The sequence below is a fragment of the Sinohyriopsis cumingii genome, chromosome 6 (assembly GCF_028554795.1).
Source record: "Sinohyriopsis cumingii isolate HCF-2022 chromosome 6, ASM2855479v2, whole genome shotgun sequence".
Classification (NCBI taxonomy): Eukaryota; Metazoa; Mollusca; class Bivalvia; order Unionida; family Unionidae; genus Sinohyriopsis; species Sinohyriopsis cumingii.
The window spans coordinates 92,910,936-92,931,937 of record NC_142966.1 but is presented as its reverse complement, the minus strand read 5'-3'; the positions used below and the strand labels follow the sequence as shown (position 1 = coordinate 92,931,937).

The following is a 21,002-nucleotide window of genomic DNA, read 5'->3' as shown; positions in this document are numbered from 1 at the left end:
TGGTTCTTTTTGAAGTGTTCATAACAAATCAAGTGCAACTCGCCAATAGTATAGGAATGCAAAATACTCACGTCAAATGCAGAAATCGCTTACGAGCAGGTGAGAGCGTACACGATCAAATGTTTTATTGCTATACTATTTCCTATATGAATCGAAAATGTGTAAATGAATGAGCTTATCTAAATGACAAAAGTGAAACCTTCATTTTACCATTAGCATAATAATATGAAGAAAGATAACATTTAGAAGCCACAATTTAGCGCCCTTTCTTTCAAGACAGTTTACTCGTATTAAATTAGAATGATGTTTGTTTTGTTTGAATCTGAAGATAAGCTACTTATTAAACAAAATAAAAATGAAACATACCGAAATTTGGGTATACGTGTTCTCTATAAGACATGAAGAACGTACGAAATGAAAAAGAGAAAAATAAATATCGACTGGAAACAGTCCTTTGCAGCAAACTGTTTAAATAAAATGCGTGTTAAAAAAACATATTTTATGAGCGACAGAGAAATTTGAACTTTAACTTCTTTGGAACTAGTGGATAATGCACATATTTCCAAATACGCTATGTAAGATTCTATATAAAAGTATAAAAATATCAATTATCAGCCGCAGTAGTTATGTCTCCCGTAAATCAGTCCGTTCTTATTTATTTATTCTTTCCCGAGCTTTTAACATTCTATCTTCATTTAGTCAGTGGTTAACTAGAACTTCTTTCATGATTCAAAAGCGAAAATGTTAATAGGCTTTTTGTCTTATAATTGCATTGATATTCTCACAATTGTGAGGGTGCTTTCATGGAATACGACCAAAGCAATGCAATAGATATCGATGAGTACTTACCTGATCTTGAAATATCAGCACACGATTTATTGGAATCAAACCTACTGCTCCTTTGTTATTCCTAGCAAGACACCACTTGTTCTAGTATTAGAAAATGCATAATGATTACATCCCTGCAAATAAATATCTTGCATACAATTAATCTGCGTAGAAAATCAAGTAATTTGTTTGCTTCGTCACTTCAAGAACACATTAGGTTTGCTTCATGCACGTTCTCATTATGTAAAACATAGCTTAGAAAAGAATTTACAATTCATTGGAATGAAAATGAATTCCGTAGTAAATATTATCTCTTTCGCAACGAGAGCAAATCTATATAACTGCTAAAAGGTAGGACCAGCTAGTAAACTAAGAGATGAATCTGTAGTATTTTAGTGTAATACTTTTCATTTGGACTGCTGAACCGTTTGTGCAACAATAATTTATATAATTTTAAGAAGCCAATGTTAAATGCATAATTTAACAAAGAATATTAAATGAAACCTTTGATATATTATGTGGGCATGAGAGCACAAAAAATCCTAATTAAATTTTTGTATTTTCTACTATAGGTCTTTCCTTAATTCCATTAGGTCGTTTCTAAACAATATCTCCTTGCCTGTGGATTGGAAATATCTCGTGTTCATCGCTCGGTTGCCACTAGATATCGTCATTATATAGGTTGATGGGAGGTATATATAAGGTTTGAACCTAAAAGTCAAGGTCATCCGATGTGTGGCAATTAAGCTAATGTTCCATCATTCCTGTCCATAATTTTATATATTTACCATGTTTGCTCATAATTCCAATTGTTGATCATACACGCTGATCATATCCATGTGTCAGTCATATATATATTGATAAAATCCACGCAATGATCATATCTGTTGAAAACGATGTCAGTTTGATTATCTCCGGAAACTGGAAAGATTTTTGGTATCCATTGAAGAACTGCACCATTTTGTTATATCCGTTGTTGAACTTTATTCGCATAAATGGGTAGCGTTTTCACTTGCAATAGTTTAGTTTTTAAGAGACGGAAGTAATTGTGTGAGCTAGGGTGTCAGAGATTATATGATCAATAACTTGCATTATAAATACACACCTCGAGTATGTGATTCTGTTAATCGTTTTTGTTTGATCAAGTCCTCCCTGATTTCATCCTCCTACAATAATCAGAAGTGGCATTTGGATTACGCGTAGCGGTGACGTTAGTTTACTTAGATGATTACTCCAATGCTGTTTATCACTAATCTCTTGCAGAATGTGATCTTCATGACATGCAAAATGGCAGCAAGATGATTGAAATCTTGTTCAGATTTCTTGCCTTGTTCCTGCTGTTTTCAAATATACACATATAAATATTCATTATTGTTTACTGCCCTAACTTTTGAGAAAGAAAATAGCATTGGTTTGCGTGTTCTTTCCATAATTGTACATTTCACATGGTAATGCGCCTAGGATTGCTAATCGTATCATTGGTATTAATCACGTCGTCAGTTAAAGATCTTGAGAATGGCGTTTGGTTATGAGTGAAGGTCCGTTAGAAAATTCGTTCAGAAGAGTAATCAGAGATTAAAAGAGAGAGAGAGACATATAAAAGGAAAAGTAAGAGATAAAAGTAAGTAGGCGAAGCTGGAATGACAGGAATTTGTGGCAAGGTAGACACAATTAGTAGCGCAGGCAGAGGAGGGTATAATAGGATTGGAAAAGTAATTATACAGGGAATGGATTTTACTGGAGAAGCAGGTGAAGCCGGGAGCAGAGAACGAAAGGTCAGAATTGGAAGACAGGAATCAGGAGAGGAATCAAAAAAGGGAAAGTGAACTATTACAAGCTAAGAATGATGGAGAACAGGATTATAGCTCAGCAATATAAGAGGAAACAAATGACCCCTGCAGGAAAAGGATAAATAGAGTCGAATGATATGCAAATGTCCAGAAGTGGCAGAAAATCATACTTCATCCTTTCTTAGCAGCGCGTTACTGAAGTATACACTGAAAGATGTGTATTCACATGTCCCTGCACAAGGTGCCCTAGTCTATGACGGGCTAAAAGACACCCCTAGCAGAGCAAAGGTTCAAGATAATGTTCAAATGTTAGCGAAATGGAGAGAAATATTCGCCCAGTTTGTTAGTTGGATTGATAGTTATTTGTAACGATGGACTGATTGTGACAAGGAGAGAGCAATGTTGGAGGGTCTGAAAGGTATCCTATTCAGAGACCTGTTGATAACCACTAGTATTAGGGAGTTGTACCTTTTTCTGCGTGAGCAAATTCAACATGAACATGGCTACACAAGCAGACAATTTTGCTGACAATCGCGAAGGAATGCAAATCATAGTTTCGAAATATAATAAATCAAGTAATTAGTCTTAAGACCATAGACCTCGATAACCCGGAAAACTAAAATGCTGACACTAATAAAGTTGTAGTTGAAGTCTGGAAAGGAGTGCTAGTGGTATTGATAAACAGCGATACTCAAGTAAGGAATGGGGCTACATCTCTTTCCATTTTCCTAAATGAAATGGATTTGTTCCCCCCAAATTGCGGCTGCTACTGAAACAAGCGGCGGTCAGATGCGACGAGCGTGACTGAGAGCCGCGCGATAATTTGTGAATAATAACATAAGTAAGGTATACGGTTCTGCGGCTTGTGCGCAGATGTGTCGGTATTTTATTCAATCAAACGTCATGGATTATCCGCAAGGCGAGGTTACCGACAGATAGTGGTACAGCTAAAGGTCAAGCAGTAACATTTTAAGCGACATATGGTGTACGTGTGTTGCGGTAACGTCGTGTCTCATTAATGACGACCAAATCCTTCGTTGTGTATCCCCTGTATATTATTAGATGAGGAGATTGACCATGTTCAAGAATAGAATGCGAGACACCTGTTGAATGGAACCATCGAAGCGTTGTGTATAGACAATCCTATATATAACTTTACTGCCAGAAACTCAAGGACTCCATACTCCCCAATATGTCAGAATATTGTTTTCCCAATTAGGTCCCAAGCGCGGATAGGAACGTCGTCCTGTGTAAATTGAACGTTACGGAAACCTTGAACGATATCTCAATGAATTTTGTGCGCGAGATAAGGAATGATGCGTCCATGAGTGCGTCGTGGAGAAAATCGTGTCCAACACGGAGTAACACTGTAAAGATGGAGGAAGTACAACATTTGAACGCCGAAATTGATTATATACATAAGATTTACCATGTCGCATGGTAGAAAATTCATCCAATGATTGTTAGTCAGAAATTCAGGTCGATTTTATTCACAAATATTCTAGGCGATTTAGGCATGACATAGATTCGTTATAAGATTGGCCGAACTAGACTGGCCTGGAATGAATAGGAATGTAGAACGAGTCTGTTGACAGTGCAACGTTTTCCAGAATATCGTGTCTAAAGGAAGAGTAATGAGAGAGCCTTTACGCAAGAGGCATATAACGGATACACCGTGCAAAAGTGCAGTCATCGGTCTTGTGGGATCCATATTTTAGCTATATACATGAAAAAGTGGCATATCTTCAAAGTTTTGGAGACACAAACAGATACTCATAAGCCACAGCATTAGTTATTCAATCCGTATGTGTGTTCTAGGCACTTATTGATATACTTAGCATTGTGGGTAATCTTAATAGGTTTTCACATATTGTGGGGCCAATTTACATCAGAACTTATGGCGGAAATTAGTAAGTTGCTCTCAATAAAACTATTTAACATAATACTGTTTCACCCCATGTGTAACGGCTTTGTCGCGAAATTTTACGAGACACTAAAACAACTGCTACTTTGAACGCACCCATAGAGATGGCAAGATTAGAACTAATATTTAAACTAGATTTGTTTGGATATCGTGAGGTAAAGAATGAGTTATTCGCTATTTGAATTGTTATTCGGTAATACATTTCGTGGTTGTATGCTGATTCTAAATGATCTATGATCGAGTGATATCGTGGAAGAGGAAGTAAAATTGACCCACCAATACGTTCTCCACTTGCGCGAATGATTAAAAATATGTGTCTAATGACATAAATCGAGCTCGCGAAGTCAGTTGAAAAGATGCAAAATATTACAACCGAATGGGAGAACAGAGTTTTGAATTAGTCAAAATGTGTAGATGCTTCTTCCTACTAGTATTATCAATTTATTTGTACAAGGAAACCGTCCATATGATAACAGTAAGGTCATCTGCGAAAAGGACAACATAATAGACATGGGAGTAAGATTAATACTATTTTCAAATATGTCACAAATGGTACCTAGAGATGTCGGAGAAACGATTAAAAAGGTGCATTGAATAGAATATGTACTGCGATCATCAAAGAAGAAGATTGTGGTAAAATATCCCGGTACAGAAATTCCCATCGAATGACCAGGGAGGGGTAAAAACAAGTAACTAGGACAAAGTGCATTCCGAGTTATTTAAATGTCAGCAACAACAAATCGCAGGGACTTTAAATAGGAATATATTTATGTTTATATCCAGGCTAGGTCATACAGGATAAATAAGGTATGAAATATGATTCAGCGCGTCAGAGACAATCAAAATTAAGGCCTATCCAATACCTTTAAAGCACAGGAGACAATGAACGTAGAAGTAAACTTCTGGACCTAGGAGTATGCAAAATCTTAACCCATATATTCATTCCCGTGATGCTGGCCAGTAAGAAATATAGAACAAAGGTTTTTCATATATTGTGGTCAATATAATAAAATTAACATTTTGCAGAACCGATAACAAAAATAAGGGTTTTTCTTCAGAAATCGGTAAGGCTCCAGTAAATTTCGGTTTCAAATTTAATCAAAGGATATTGGCTCGTGATCATTGTGGACTAAGCCTACACTTTAACGGCATTCACAACGTGCTGTTGTTTTATGCACATATTGCTGCAAGATATGGAAAGGCATAAACTTTCGTCGACGATATTCCTGCGCATACGCATTTAATCCAAGAGTATAGGAAAGTACTAATAAACGTTCTTGACAATCTCCGCAAGGTAAGTCTCACTGTGCAGTATCTAATTTTCTGATTTGGAGGGCTTATTTCATCTAGTAAGTACGTCAGGTCAGTTAAAATCCCAACCTAAAATTAAAGCGATTAACAATGCGTGTAAAACAGCACCCACGACGTAAGTTCGATCGTTGCTTGATTGATATGATTTTTTCATAGGAAACTTGTTCCCAATTTCACCGAATTTATTTTAAATTTGCCCAAAATTCAATTTCTCATCTATGAAATAAAATTATAGTGTTTTTCAGCACATTATTTGACTTTGCTACTGTTCATTTTTGTCTCGCGCACGTGGCATATTGACTGAGAAAAATGAATCAAATTACATGTCTCTACACGGGTAGGTTTTTAGCGTTGACATCCGAGGAGCGGAGAGAGGTAAGACACGTGGAGAGCACGTGGTAGGCGTTATTTTTTAAGTCAGCAGTTTGTATGGAGGCGCAGTGCCGAAAGGAACACTTTATAGAGATTACTGGAACTGTCTGAAGGACGGATTCGAAAGTGCCAGGAGAAGCAGTAGCCAAGGCATCCGAAGTATCAAAGAGTAACAAGAGGCGTACAGATGATTAACATAGACAACATTGAATGGAAACACTCTCACTTAAGACCTTTAATTTCATATGAGATAGTAATTGGCAACTGTGAATAGGTCATTGATTGCATTTGTTCGAACGAAATTACGATTGAGAAATTTGTCGATGAAATCGATAGATACATTTGATATATTTTAGGTAATTGTTATACCTTTCACCTTGTGTTATTTATACACCTAGACATTCCTCATTGCTGACTGTGGGCTCGGTTCTACTTAAACTTTAATTGTCCTCCTTCACCGGTATTAGAACTAATACCGTAGGAAGCAAGTTACATTTGTTATAGTTACGAATCAATGAATATGGTATTTATTAGATGAAGATTAATTTGAAATCATATATAGTGATGGATACAAAATGTTTGTGACCCGTCATCTACATAACTTTGGATGGAGGCAGTCCGACCTTTGGATAAAATTATCAACGAACAGAGTGATTTTTGTTCTATACATGCCCAGATCATTAGCCTCTTCTTTCATACGCCTACTTTTTTGTGACCTATTTGCCTGGAGTAACATGTGAAAACAAAGTTGGCAATGGGATGAAATATATTTAACATGTCGACATGTCTTTGTCTTTCTAGCTCCCTTATTCTAACATATTTGGTGCCGTTTCTTTATATGACACATATCTGCTTTCTACTATTTTATGCACATTTCGGATATAATAAATTCATTTCGCTCTTTAGTTCATTTTCTGTACCTCTACGGGAAATGTGTAAAACCAGTGGTTGTATCTTTTTAAATTATATTTGTATGCCCTATCTGCATGATTGCTTATTGAATGTAATACATTCTCTATCGCATAAAATAAATTTGTACTGCCTTTATTTTTTTCATTCATATAAGCTTTCCATTTACAATCCATAAAGACGAGTATATGTATGAATTCGTCTTAACTGCGTTGACCTAGTGATTGGAGCGTCTGCCTTAGATGCAGGAGGTCGTAGGATCGAACCCCGGCTGAGTCATACAAAGAACTTATAAAACATGAACTAGCTGCTACCATGCTAGACGCTCAGCATTAAGAGGGGATTGTTAGGATTGGTCGGCCTAGTGTCGGGATAATGTGACTGGGTGGAACATCGTGTTATATGCGTGCAGCGTGCTAGACATCACTATAAACTGCCACGCCGCAGATATCGCAGCGATATGACTGAAACATTTTAAAAGGTACGTTAAACATCCAAATCATACACACAAACAGACACACACACACACACACACATTCTAAGAAAGGGGCCAACCACAGATTTCCGGCTTTAAAATGAAATGCTTCCACGTTTGCATCACGGACCTTGCTTGAAACCTACTTTGATATTATCATACGACAATGTTTTTCAAAGATGAAATTGTATAGTATATTAAAATATATCAAAACATTGTGTTGTTTATTTGATATAGTAGATAGAATCAGCGAAACCTAAAATGCAAACCTATAACGTATGGAACTACATGTTCTGCCATTTTAGTAATGTGTTTGTTCTGAACATATTGACTCCATAGTAGGACATTCATGTACCCTAAATTAATACTTTGTAATATATCTGCCACATTATATTAATCTCAAGCAAGCTTTTGCATTATTCATAAAGGTTCAGACCAGACTAAAATAGTTTGCGAATAATTCCTGAGAATATATAAAAACGATAAATCTGATATTCCTCAATGGCGTTCCAGATTTATGGAAACATTATAGATTTGCCCATACTGTAGTCAATGTCTTTTCCATGTCTTAAAGGATGTCTCGTAAACCATGAAACCTTTTGCCTGCGTTGGCTTATGAATACCAATGTGCCGTTGGGATCCAAGGCTATCCGAAGTTGCTTTTCATTTGGTTCTGTAGATAATTGAAAAACAAACACAAAAACTAGGACCAAACTCACCTTTGGCTCCACGATGGTCAGTATTTCCCATTTTGAAAAGGAAAGCTCATCTTCCTTGGCAGTTTTATATTCCCAAAGACATTCCACCATAACCCCTGGTTTCCAGTCATTCTGTAACAAGAAAAAGTGTTTATAATTTTGTTTTACAACAAACCTAATACCGATCATGCTAAACGTTGTAGTTAATTTACATATGTGTATATAAAAGTCTCAAGGGATATGAAATGTTCTAACCATTTGGATAATCACAAATAATGTTGTGAACGGTCACGAGTTCTTATACAAAGAAACACATATTATGTACAATAGTCTAAATGGTATACATAACACAATGCATCTACTTGTTTGCTTACAGGAAAATGTGCTGTCAACATTTTAGTAATGAATTAGTTCCCATAATTCTTATATAAAACGTCTTTGTACCCCATGCAAAATACATATCAGATGGCAAAGCAGATTTATGGAACAATAAAACAAAATATACCTCGTCAAGAAAATATTTCATTTGTGGTATTTCATGTACTCTATCCTTGTCTTGCCAAACAGAAAAAAGTGTGATCTTCGAAGATATATCCTTTGTCACATTACAGCGATCGGACAAGAAAACCCTAAATCGTGTTCTACTACACCCAATTGTTTGTGGTTTAAATAGTTATGAAGTTGTGAATTTAAACACGATCAGTTTCTAAAGGTGACGGATAGTTTTATCCCATCTTATCCCTAATTACCTATTCAGCCCTGATTACCTATTCAGAATCAACAGGCCTCATTGATATTTAAAGAACATTCTAATGGTTGAAGTTGCTTCGTTTATGCGGCAGTCTCGAATGAAGTAGCAATTTCATTGTATTTCATTGGGACTGATCACATCAAATGCTGATACTGCTTGCTAATTGCATTGAGCCGGGTAAAGCTGCTTACGTGTTTGGTTTAGAGGTAGTTTGATGACATTATCCTGACCGATAGGATCTAAATTGAATTTTACTAATCTTAAGCCACTATGTTAACGCCATTGTCGTCAAAAAGTAATTGAAACTATCATTCAAAGGAGAGTTTTTAAATGTAGGGATCACACACGTGTAATTTAACAACCGCATAGTAGCGTAGTGTGTTGTTGCCTGTGTCGGTTCACTTTGATATTGAATATGACCGATTTATCTTGACATATATTTGATTTGTGCTTATACATGTGGTAGTACAACAGGTGTTTAATCTTTAAAGCGACCGACCGTCGTTTGTTTGTCCACATATTTTTGTCCTTTTTTATTCTTTCTTGTTATCTCTGGCAAGGGTAGTCTATGAAATGAAAAAAACTACAAATATATCAACTTTGACAGGACAAACCAGAAATAGATATACCCATACAATGTCTTTACTTTCTAAACCACGAAAATAAATACCCATGACAATAAATAATGATACAATAGCACTGTCCAAAGTCTTATGACATAAATATACAATCTACGAGGGATCAAAACTAAATCAGAAATACTATGCCCTACGTGATAGCAAGCTCACCAGCTCAGTAACAAAAGCACACTATTATAACGCTTAGGGTTTGTTTATTTTAGAACTGATCGGAGACGTTGATGATAGAAGCATACATTCCATGCTCAGTTAAAGTTAATTCAGATACGCAGCCTTGAGAGTGGTAAATATATCAGCCATTCAAACGCAATGTCGCCTCATTGACATATGTGGATATTGCTCATTATCAAGAATCAGGATTATCTATTTAACATGATTGGATCTCGATCATTATTGAACATGTCTGATTTTATCATGCAATTTAAAGGCACGTTCCAAGTTTGACTAAATTCTTGTTGGACAGTAGATACGCTTCATACAATACGCTCACACTGAGTCTTAAGGTCACCTGAGATCAGGTCTACTTGCCCGCAAACTCTTACAAAAGGGAATAAATCGTATAAAAAATCCATTCAAAATGTAATTAACAATATACTTCAGCAATTTCTCCTACATGATGTTTTTCTATTTATATAGTCCCTAATCACTTTATTTGGTCCAAATATATATATATATATATATATATATATATATATATATATATATATATATATATACATACATACATACATACATACATACATACATATTCTCGGTGTAATATTTTGTTGTTGCTAAATATTTTAGTTTCAAAATATTCTTACCACCAACATTATTTGCATCATTCTACTTCAAGATTTTAACATTATCTTTCCATTGACAATTGAATCACCCTCAGTTTTGTTCTCGAATAATCGATATCCTCTTTCTTCTTGCTGATCACTTGAATAATTTAAAATATCATATAATAATGTAATTTGCACGTTTTAGTTTCAAATATTTGGAAGCTATATTCCCCAATTCATTATCTTTTAGTAGTTTCTTTTCTCTTTCTTGTCGAAGAATATTTGATTATATTTCCCCTATTCATGAAAAATATTGGCTAAAAATATATATATCATGAATAACTATATTTTCAAAATAAATACTAATTATATAAATTCCATACGTAGTTTTAACTTCTTAAAATGTATTTGGGAAACATTTTATAGATGCTTTGTCTCTTAAAATTATTTAATACATTTCGAGTATCCTTTTTCTCTTGCAGTTTATAATAATGCCCGAGTGATCGGTTCTATAACCAGGTAGCATGATTGCTTCAAAACTCATGCCAAGAAGTTAGACATTTAAATAAATCCTGTAAAGCCTATTGTTTTTTAATTTTATACATGCGAGTATGTTGCTTTTTTATCTCTATCTAACATTCTCCCCATACCTTTGGGAGGCAATGTTTCAATTGTCGACATAATTTGATTTCCTGCGTTATGAGTATTACTGTATATATAATAATGGAAATCACTGGGATTCTTCAACACTAAATTGATTTACACATGTTATATATAATTACATATTAAGTTTTCCTCAAGTCGTATACATTTAAATTAATTATTACTTGCAACTTATTTCTTTTCATTTCTAACTTACAATGTCAAATAATTGTCTTTAGTATTATTTTTAAATTTAAACTTTATGTAGAAAGAAAATGCAACAGTTCTCTATCGTCAGTTCTGCATGAATTGATACAATCTGGTTCTCTTTTTGACCTTATATAATATTCCTAATCTCAACTTACATTTCTTATTTGTCTTCTTTAAAGTTATCCAATTAAAATATGTTTTAATGTTGTATATATATATATATATATATATATATATATATATATATATATATATATATATATATATATATATATATATATATATATACTGCAAAACACGTTTTCTTTTCTTGAGTTACATTAATGCCACATTCGTAGCAGAGTAGTCAGAGAGATAATTTCTTGATACTCGCTAATCGTCCTAAAGTAATGTTGTCCATAAAGAGATGACATCATGCTAAGGTCGAAAATAAAATAAAATAAGAGTTTACATATACACATGACTTTGTATTGTACCACATCGACTGCATATGTGTGTCTTTAAATGTTTTACTAAGATTTAACCAATTATTTAGCAAATATGAACTTTTATTTTGTCTTTCCATATACTTTCTTATTAAAGCAAGTTGAAAGCGATAACATATGTTTGTGTGTTTGTGGGCGCGCATATGTGTGTGTGTGTGTGTGTGTGCGTGCGTGTGTGTGTATGATAATGTTTATATATTCATCCTCTAATCTTTCTCTTTTTAACCAGCGATAAAGTGTGAACTTTCTGCGATTCAGATACCAAAGATTAATAGTTGTTTTACCTTATAAGTGCATTAAAATAATCGTAGCAGTGTCTCTACCAAAGAGAGAAAGCCAAAAACTATGTCATTTATATTTCTGACTGTTTACCCAATCTTCGTTCAGTTGCACATGCATCTTGGGAATCCAGCCTTCTTTTCCTACTATATTCATGGCGAAACACCTATCTTCATCCTTAAAATACAAAAGACCAGACCGTAATATATATGCAATCACTCAGCTTTGAATAGATTGGTGAATGCTAGGCTGCAAAGAAATGCAGGTAATGTGTACGTTACATCATATTAAAAATACCTTATGTTCGCTATATTCAAGTCCTTGGTATGTAAAAACAACTATATATATAACTATATATAACTATAACTATATATATATAAATAAATAAATATATATATATATATATATATATATATATATATATATATATATATATATATATATATATATATATTTATATATATATGTATATATATATATATATATATATATATATATATATATATATATATATATATATATATATATATATATATATATATATATATATATATATATAACTATATATATATATATATATATATATATATATATATATATATATATATATATATATATATATATATATATATATAACGTGTTAGTTGGTGAGTGTACACATTAGTTTATCATGTGCTTGTTTATTGTGACTTGACTTTCTGTATACTGGTATGTACTCATTTTTGCACCAATGATCAAACCTCACCGTCATCCTTTACACTTTATGATACAAAGTGTACCTAATTAGTTTGTTTTAGCCCGTCAGTTGCTAAATATACTTCTAGAAACCTTATATAGCACCTATCATTGTGTTTTTTTAGTGTGTACACCCTATAAGCATTTGAACAGGTATATTGTAATTTGCTGCAACAATCATTGTATGTTATCGTGCTTCACTAATCCTGCAAAATACTTTATCAGTTCAACAGTACAAAACTACCGTTTGTTTAAAATACCATTCATTCGTCAATTTGTCATTTTGAATTCAGACTTGTATGACAATTTTTTTTTCCATTAAAACTTAATTTTCTAAATGTGAATGTATTAATGTTTACTCCATTGGAAAGTTCATATAATTAAATAAGAGTTAGTAAATTTAGTTTTCGTTTCTAAAGAGCGCCAAAACCTTGAACCCTGTGGAACAACAGCACTGCACTATTTATGACAATTATCACACTCTTTTTTAGCTGTGAAATTCAAGAAAACTTCATGCACAAAGTGGAAACGTGTGTGGTATGTAAGTACGAACGTTTGACTAAATTGTCATAAATAATTTGGCCTGATAGTAATCAGAGCAAAATTATTAGTTTCGGTTCAGTACCCACGAACGTAGTCCCAGTCTATTTTTATAAAATATTTTCCTTTCTCCTCTTGCTGGTAATACAAGAGTTAGATTTATGCATTCTTGGTGTTCTTGTAAAGGTAATTGTTAATTTTGTTATATAATTTAAGCATTATAATGTAGTTGTCTATTTGTATTTTGGCGACAGTGCACAATGAGTAATAAAGCATTGATGGTGATCCGGTATTGAAATCTGTGACGGAATGTACGGTAATTTGTTTATAGTCCAGCTTTTCGAAATATGTCGGATCACCTATGCTAAGAACTTCATCGTGAGTTAACCTTTAAATGTAATTTAGAATAAGAAACGAATTATTATGGACTGGACATAATGGAAAGTTAAGTACTGAGAAACAAATGCAGGTAATCAATAGTAAAATAAAATGTGATTTAATTTAGACGATTGATTGCAAAAGTGAATTCACATATTGAGCAGGAGGTCTTGAATATTAGAGAGCACTGTCACCTGATCAATGAAGTCTCTGACAAGCCAATAAAAACTTACTGCCTGGAATGATGTCACCTTACAAGATAGCAAGGTATTAACAGGTAAGAGATTATGTATAAGTAATCCAAGCATTGTATCAGATTAGGTTAACAGTAACAAGATATAACATACATTACACAGTCCGTTTCAACAGCATGAGACACAATGCTATTAAAAAGCTAACAGAGCAATTAATAATTGGAGACATTTCAATACAAACTATGATATTTGTGATGCGCGTGCATTTTATTTAAAACTGAGTTTTAGGGTTATGAATGCGAGCAGTATTGACGAATATAACAAGACTTTGCAGAATTTAGCATATAGTTTAAGCTTAAGCAATTACTTACAGTGAAATTAGACAATCAGTAGTTTACTTTGTGAAATAGGTCATAACCTTCTAACTTTGTTAAATACTTTGCTTAAACCATTTATAAATACAATAGCAAATAACCAACAGAGTAATAGCAAAACAAGAAAAAGTTGTTATGGAAATACAAAAGTGCTCTGATAATTCTTGGACATAGACATTTCCTGGAATATATAGGACATTTAAAAACTGGAATAATACTTTCTGTGATTTAACAAGAGACGGTTGAAACATCTGCACTTTGAAGGCTATTACAGACGACATCGCGTTCCATCTTGGACTTTCATCGGGATTTGAACCGCAATTCGCTTAGAACCCTTCATTGATATGACTTGTGTTTTTAATTCTTGGATTATTTTTGGATTTAATTCCTAAAACCGTAAGTTCTTTTCCTACATTTTTTACTTTTTATTCTAGGGAAATAATTCTTTTAAACTTTTACAAAGCCTGTTGTATTCACTCTTTTATGTTACTTATTTTAAGAGCATAGACTCATAACTCAGTAATTCTAGGTAATGCAGCAATTATAATTTTAGATTGATGAAACGGATATTTTACAATGGTTATTAAGCCCTTTTAATATTTATTAGGCACAGTACACTATTTATTTGGACGAGGTAAATGATAAGGAGTAGGGGCGAGTAGTAAGAGCAACATTTATGGAATATTAGCAATATATATATATATATATATATATATATATATATATATATATATATATATATATATATATATATATATATATATATATATATATATATATATATATATATACATATATATATATCTTGCTGTAGTAATTCTTATCGCTATAGCAACAGCAGCGAAAAGTCCATTTTTTCGTCAATTTGCCTAATGATATTTTTGTCTACCACTGCGTTCAATTTTTTCACTGCAATATTCTCCAAACTATTATCCAAATATCTCGGCCTGTATAATCTCGACACTTTCAAGTAGCGTTTGTACGATGGTTTTACTTTCTGCATTTCTTATCTGATTCTGTTTTCAGCTCTTAAATCGCATACAGTTCAATATCAGATTTGTATATAATAAGTTTTAGAACTTACAGCTTCTATAGCATTTACCTAACCCCTTTATTCTCTCACTTGTGTATCCTGTGTATCGAAAGCAGTTTAACTGCATGTCGAAGTTGTCCACTTTGGATTCTTTAATAGGAATTATCAGTTAACGATTTCACTTCTCTTGCATGTTCTTCAAACAATTCATTGGTATTTGCCAGTAACTAGTGCTGGTTTTCTGATGCTAACTCTCGGTATGTGTGGATATTTAGGTTCTGTCATGCTTTGCAGAGTGTCCGACGGTTCCTATAATGTAGTAAATACCCCGTCTCCATATACAGCTTTAGAAAATGTTTGACCGTTTAGACTTACATTTCCTTAAATGTCTTTACTTAATTTAATTATGAAACAAGAATATCCATTTTGCACTGCTGTTATAGCAATAATCTCCTTTTAACCATTTTGAGTAATACATATAGTTTAGTCCAAACATGCTATTCGATAACATATATATTTTACCGTCTCTGTTATTAAATGCAGTCTTAACACATGTTTTGTTTCGATCGGTGTTCAGACGTACCTTCAATCTTGACTGTTAAGAAACATAATCATACACATATTAATTAGGAATGTCCAATAGATGGTATACGTACTAACTGAATATCATTAAATCAAATAAAATCTGAAAAGGTAAGTAAAATATCTTAAACGATACAATACCTTGCGGTGGGAAGGTGTTGAGTGAGACAAAACTTTGACTCAATTAGCTAAAGATCATTTAAGCTCTAATTCCCTCAACTTTATTAAAGCAGCATGCAAGGTTGCATCGTATTATTTGGGTCGCACGAATATTAGGCAGTATCTTGATTATATCTTAGCATAGAAGACAAGGCTCAGGATACTTCAATGTAGTTTATGGGAAGGCTATATTACACGTTTGCCTCCATGGGGCTTGTTATGTTTAGTAATGTATGAAAAGTTCATTAAAAGACAAACATATTATAGGAAGTGATCAAGCCTGCGTCTTATTCGAAATATGAGAATGTAATTTTATAAGGAAAGATGTGATTTTGATCATGACAGTAACAGTGACAATCAAACTAACGCAACAAAATAAATGCGCCTGTTTAATTTGTTTGGAATCCAGCAATACGGTATTTGTCATGCATGCATGGAAGTGGACAGATTTCTGGAAATCAAGGACTGCAGTTCTAGTAAGCGATGCATGTAAATGTGGTTTAACAGTAAATAATAACAATCCTTGCCATAAGGTGGTTATATGCCAATTGATGATTACGCAAAATGATGAAAACTGCAACAATCAAACTCGGCCAAGGTCGAGCGTCATATATAAATAAAGAATTTTTCTGGAGTTTCATAATATTGCAGAGTTGTCAGTTTTATGAAATGGTCTTCCCTGGATTCATCCGACTTGTAATCCTTGTTATGACAACAGGTATGTGCATATCTCAAAGATAATGATTAATGTTAATTAAGGTTTGCTAATATACAGACCTGCAGGTGCATCTATTCGACTTTTGCTAGGATTGTGTGACCTTTTGTTTTCTGAACTTGGTAAATTATAAACAAATAAGCATATAACGTACAATTTTCCGCTGGTTTTGCAACGAGTGATAAAAATAGAAGAAATGCAATATTAATATCTTAGTTTTATTTTTTTTCTCTAAAGTGAACGTTGTAGAGATAGTAATATTTATCTGATACAGTCCCTATTGCCACATAACCCCTGAGCGGAACCAAAGGCGTTTATGAATGGTATGCAATTAGATGGGGGCACAATTTGACACTATAACTATGCTAAAGAATAATCTGGAACTTTGATAATCACAATAGCTGAATACTCCTTAATATCAAACTGTGTTCCAAATTTGCAATAAATACATAGCCACAATGCGCGGCAAAGAAACTATGGACAATCATTTGTTAAAACGTCGCTAAGTGGTGACGTATAATACGCAAACAAACTTGACCAAGATCTACTCAAATTATACTGAAAAGCATGGCATCAACACTGCTGAGTGATTCTTACAAGTTTCAATCACATACTGATGTACATGCCATTACAAAAATGACTACAAATGTATATTAATCCATAACATCAGCATACTGGTTAAGAATTCGGATTATGGCAGGGAACACGTTGTGTTTACTTGCACCTTATCTACGATCCATAGTTTTAAAAAAAAACTTTACGTTAGACATTTAAATTTTATCAAAACGGAAGTTTCAGCAATCAGGGAAATTGATTTTCCTATGCTACGTTGTGACATAAGTATGTGTCAATTTTAATGGTATTATACACCGTCAATGTTATAACAAGCTACAAAGACAGATACCAAATCAATCAATTTTTACTTGTTGATAATCATATTGTATATAAATAAAACTTTCAATGTTGATTCATTCAAGCAGTGGAGTTGTTCTTATTCAGTTATACTGTTGTGAGGTGGCCAGACTATCCAGAACACACACATTTGCCCTGTAGCAGTATAACTACTAATGAGTAAAACTACTGATAGAATTTGTGTCTGTGTGCGCGCGCGTGTGTGTGTATTTTGGATTGCTAACATAACTTTAACAATTTCTCAGTAATATCGCTACACTGTCTGCAGTGTGGCAGTTTATAGTTATGTCTAGTTACTCTAGCACTGGGTCATCTGCCGCAAACATGTAGCATGATGTCACACCCAGTCACATTATCCTGACGCCAGGCCAACCAGTCCTAACAATATCATCTTAATGTTATGCGCCTAGTGCGGCAGCTGTTAGTACTATTTTGATAAGTCTTTGCTTTGACTCAGAGTTGTGAGTTTATTGTGTTATTAACACCTCTTTGAAAGCCAAAACTTTGGGTTGCAAGAGGTAATAATAAGTTTGCATTTCAAAGCAATTAATCAGTATGTTTGACTATGCACTGTTGATTTAAATGAAAGGGACTATCCTGCTATCCAATTCCTTTCCGTGAAGTATTTATAGTTATGCATTGCAGAGAATTATTACAATGTTCTTTCTTGTGATAACCTTTCAAATGTGATAAAAGGGCATGAAGATTATTAGTCTCCATATTCAGAGTAAACATTTCTGTACTATCTAGAATGTACAGGACGATATTTTCATACAGCAAATATATATAATTCGATATGGCAAGTATCTATCACTATAAAATAAAACGTGGACCCTATTGTCAATTTTCAATTTCTTTTAGTTTTTCTTTACTTTTGCATAAAAGAAACAAACAAGCAATGTAAAGCACCTAGGGGTTTGTTAATGAGTGATTCTTTTGTACAATATTATCATAGTTTGCGTGTTTATGTGTGAATGTATGTAGATGTATTTGCTGTGTCTTAGTGAATGAACATACGTTATCCAGAAGAAGGTTGAAAGATACAAATGGTAAACAATCTTAAGGCACTGTCCCATACTCCTGGTCAGGTGGTGATGTAGGGGAACATGTAAAATATTGACAACGTATGTTCAATAAGAAATAAATAATGAACTTATATTACATTTTTTTTAAAGGATTAATGTGGTTCTCGACTTATATGAACAACATTTCATCCTAAGCATCAATTAAACCAAACACGTCTATCTTTGAAAATTACTTGTATTATATTATACAGCAACGCTTTTCACTTTTTAACTTGCACACAAATATCAGAGTAGCAGTCGTATGTGAATATTTATTTTAGGAAAACTTGTAAATGAAAACCAGTATTGTATAATTTATTTTAAAACGAAATTTTAATTCTTTGCTCTGTGTAGTTATCCGAAAATGTTTTATACTAGGCCATGAATGACTGGACTTTCTAATTAAAATAAAAGTGATAATTCACTGGTGTGAATTACAAGAAATAGTAAGACTGCCGCGTCGATCACAACATAATAGTGGTCGTATGGTAAAGTGGCTGTCACGCGGTATAGCCGACTCCAGTTCAAGTCCAGCAATACGCGAATAATATATTTTCCTCAGTGTGCTATTTTACTTTGAATTGAAAAGTATAATTATGTAACTATTTAAATTTAATGCTGGGATAATCACGTAAATGAGCAGAACATCAAATGATAAACCACGGACATAGCGCTAGATTCATTAAAAATTATGCTACTTCAGTCTGTTAACTCTGACTCTGCACATCAATTTGCCAGAGGTGTTGTAAAAATTATCAGTGGCCGGAAATGATTTCGATACAGGGGTAAGGAACTTAAAATTGCTAAAATGTTTGTTCGGCATAATCTAGCTGAGTGGTCCAACTCTGTCAATAAATTTCATTGAAATGTACATATTGAAATCTAAGTTTAATCCTTAACCTATCTATTATTATTATTATTATTATTATTATTATTATATTTATTATTATTATTATTATCATTATTATTATTATTATTATTACATATATATGTGTGTATATATAGTTTGTAAGTTGTATCAATGATATACCTCGAGATGCATACATTTTTCATTAAAAGGAAACGAGGCTTGACAAGATTCGTTTTAATAAAAAAAATTATACTAGTGGTACACCAGTGATACAGCGTAGATACTATACGTGTATGTCACATACAAATATACATATTTGCACTTTCAAAAGAGGTAAGATTGAATACAGGCAAACTAGGTATTGATGAGTGAATGAACATCTCACATCTCAGCTTAGCGTGTCTGCTACAAAATGTAGTTCTATGCCTTTTGTGGCTATTCGCAATCACCTTTGCATATTGATAAGTTGATTGTTTTCTTTTCTAAAGTTTCTATTGTTACATTGATTAAAGCAACACAAACCATTAATAATCTTATATGTTCAAATAATCGAATTCAAGTGATTATTTTCTCTGGAAAAAGAAACGTGCTTTGATAACATACTTGGACAGAGAGATTCACTGAAACGTAGAGCGTGTTCAAACCTGGAATTATATTTCCGTGATTGGCACGTCAACACACTAGGAGTTTTAACAGACACATATTCGTCGTCAGTTGTTGGATTTATTATGAAATTGTACAGAGTTTTATTCAGGACTTTACATTACTAGGATTTGTGTCTATAATTTTTGGATTATTTTGGGATTGAATTCGCAATACCGTCAATTCTTTGTTTCTCATTTCACTTTGTATTCTAGGGACATAAATCATTTGTTAAATTTTACAAATCTTGTTGTCTTTCATTCTTTCCTGTTACTTATTTTAAGAGCCTAGACTCTTAACAGTACACATACCGTTACGTCGAATCATATTTTTGTCGTTTACTTCGTGCATGTTAATTTGTATGGTTTTCACCACATACCTTTGATTATGTGAATAGATAAAAGAGACATATTCTTCGGCTAAACATACCACTGATTCTTCTCTTAAGATGATCAGTATTTCACCTTTCGAAAACGAAAGTTCATCTCCCCGGTCCGAGGAAAAGTTCGCAAGACATTTCAACATTTGTCCTTCGGTCCAATCATCCTGTAACAAGAGCAATTGTTGTCTATTTCTTAATACTAAATACATATCATATCAAATGTCCTTATTAATATACCTTTTTGTTCAATATTTATTGTATATTAGAAAGTACCAGGAATGTGAAATAACGCTGTTGATTATCACGAGTGTACTTGCAAAGTATGTGTATAATGTGATTTATGCTATCAAATAGTATACAGAAACA

General features: G+C 33.3%; 1 protein-coding gene across 4 annotated transcripts in view; it reads right to left on the bottom strand.

Moving 5' to 3' along the window:
• The window catches only part of LOC149797456 (protein mono-ADP-ribosyltransferase PARP15-like), a 99,565-nt gene that overhangs the window by 46,829 nt on the left and 31,734 nt on the right, over nucleotides 1-21,002 (bottom strand). For all 4 annotated transcript variants that reach the window (XM_089962267.1, XM_089962265.1, XM_089962266.1 and 1 more), the window contains 4 exons: nucleotides 20,684-20,800; nucleotides 12,170-12,253; nucleotides 8,329-8,439; nucleotides 850-930 (listed from right to left, as the gene is read on the bottom strand). In XM_089962267.1, the coding sequence (XP_089818393.1) occupies nucleotides 850-930; nucleotides 8,329-8,439; nucleotides 12,170-12,253; nucleotides 20,684-20,800 (393 nt within the window). The remainder of the gene's footprint in view (nucleotides 1-849; nucleotides 931-8,328; nucleotides 8,440-12,169; nucleotides 12,254-20,683; nucleotides 20,801-21,002) is intronic.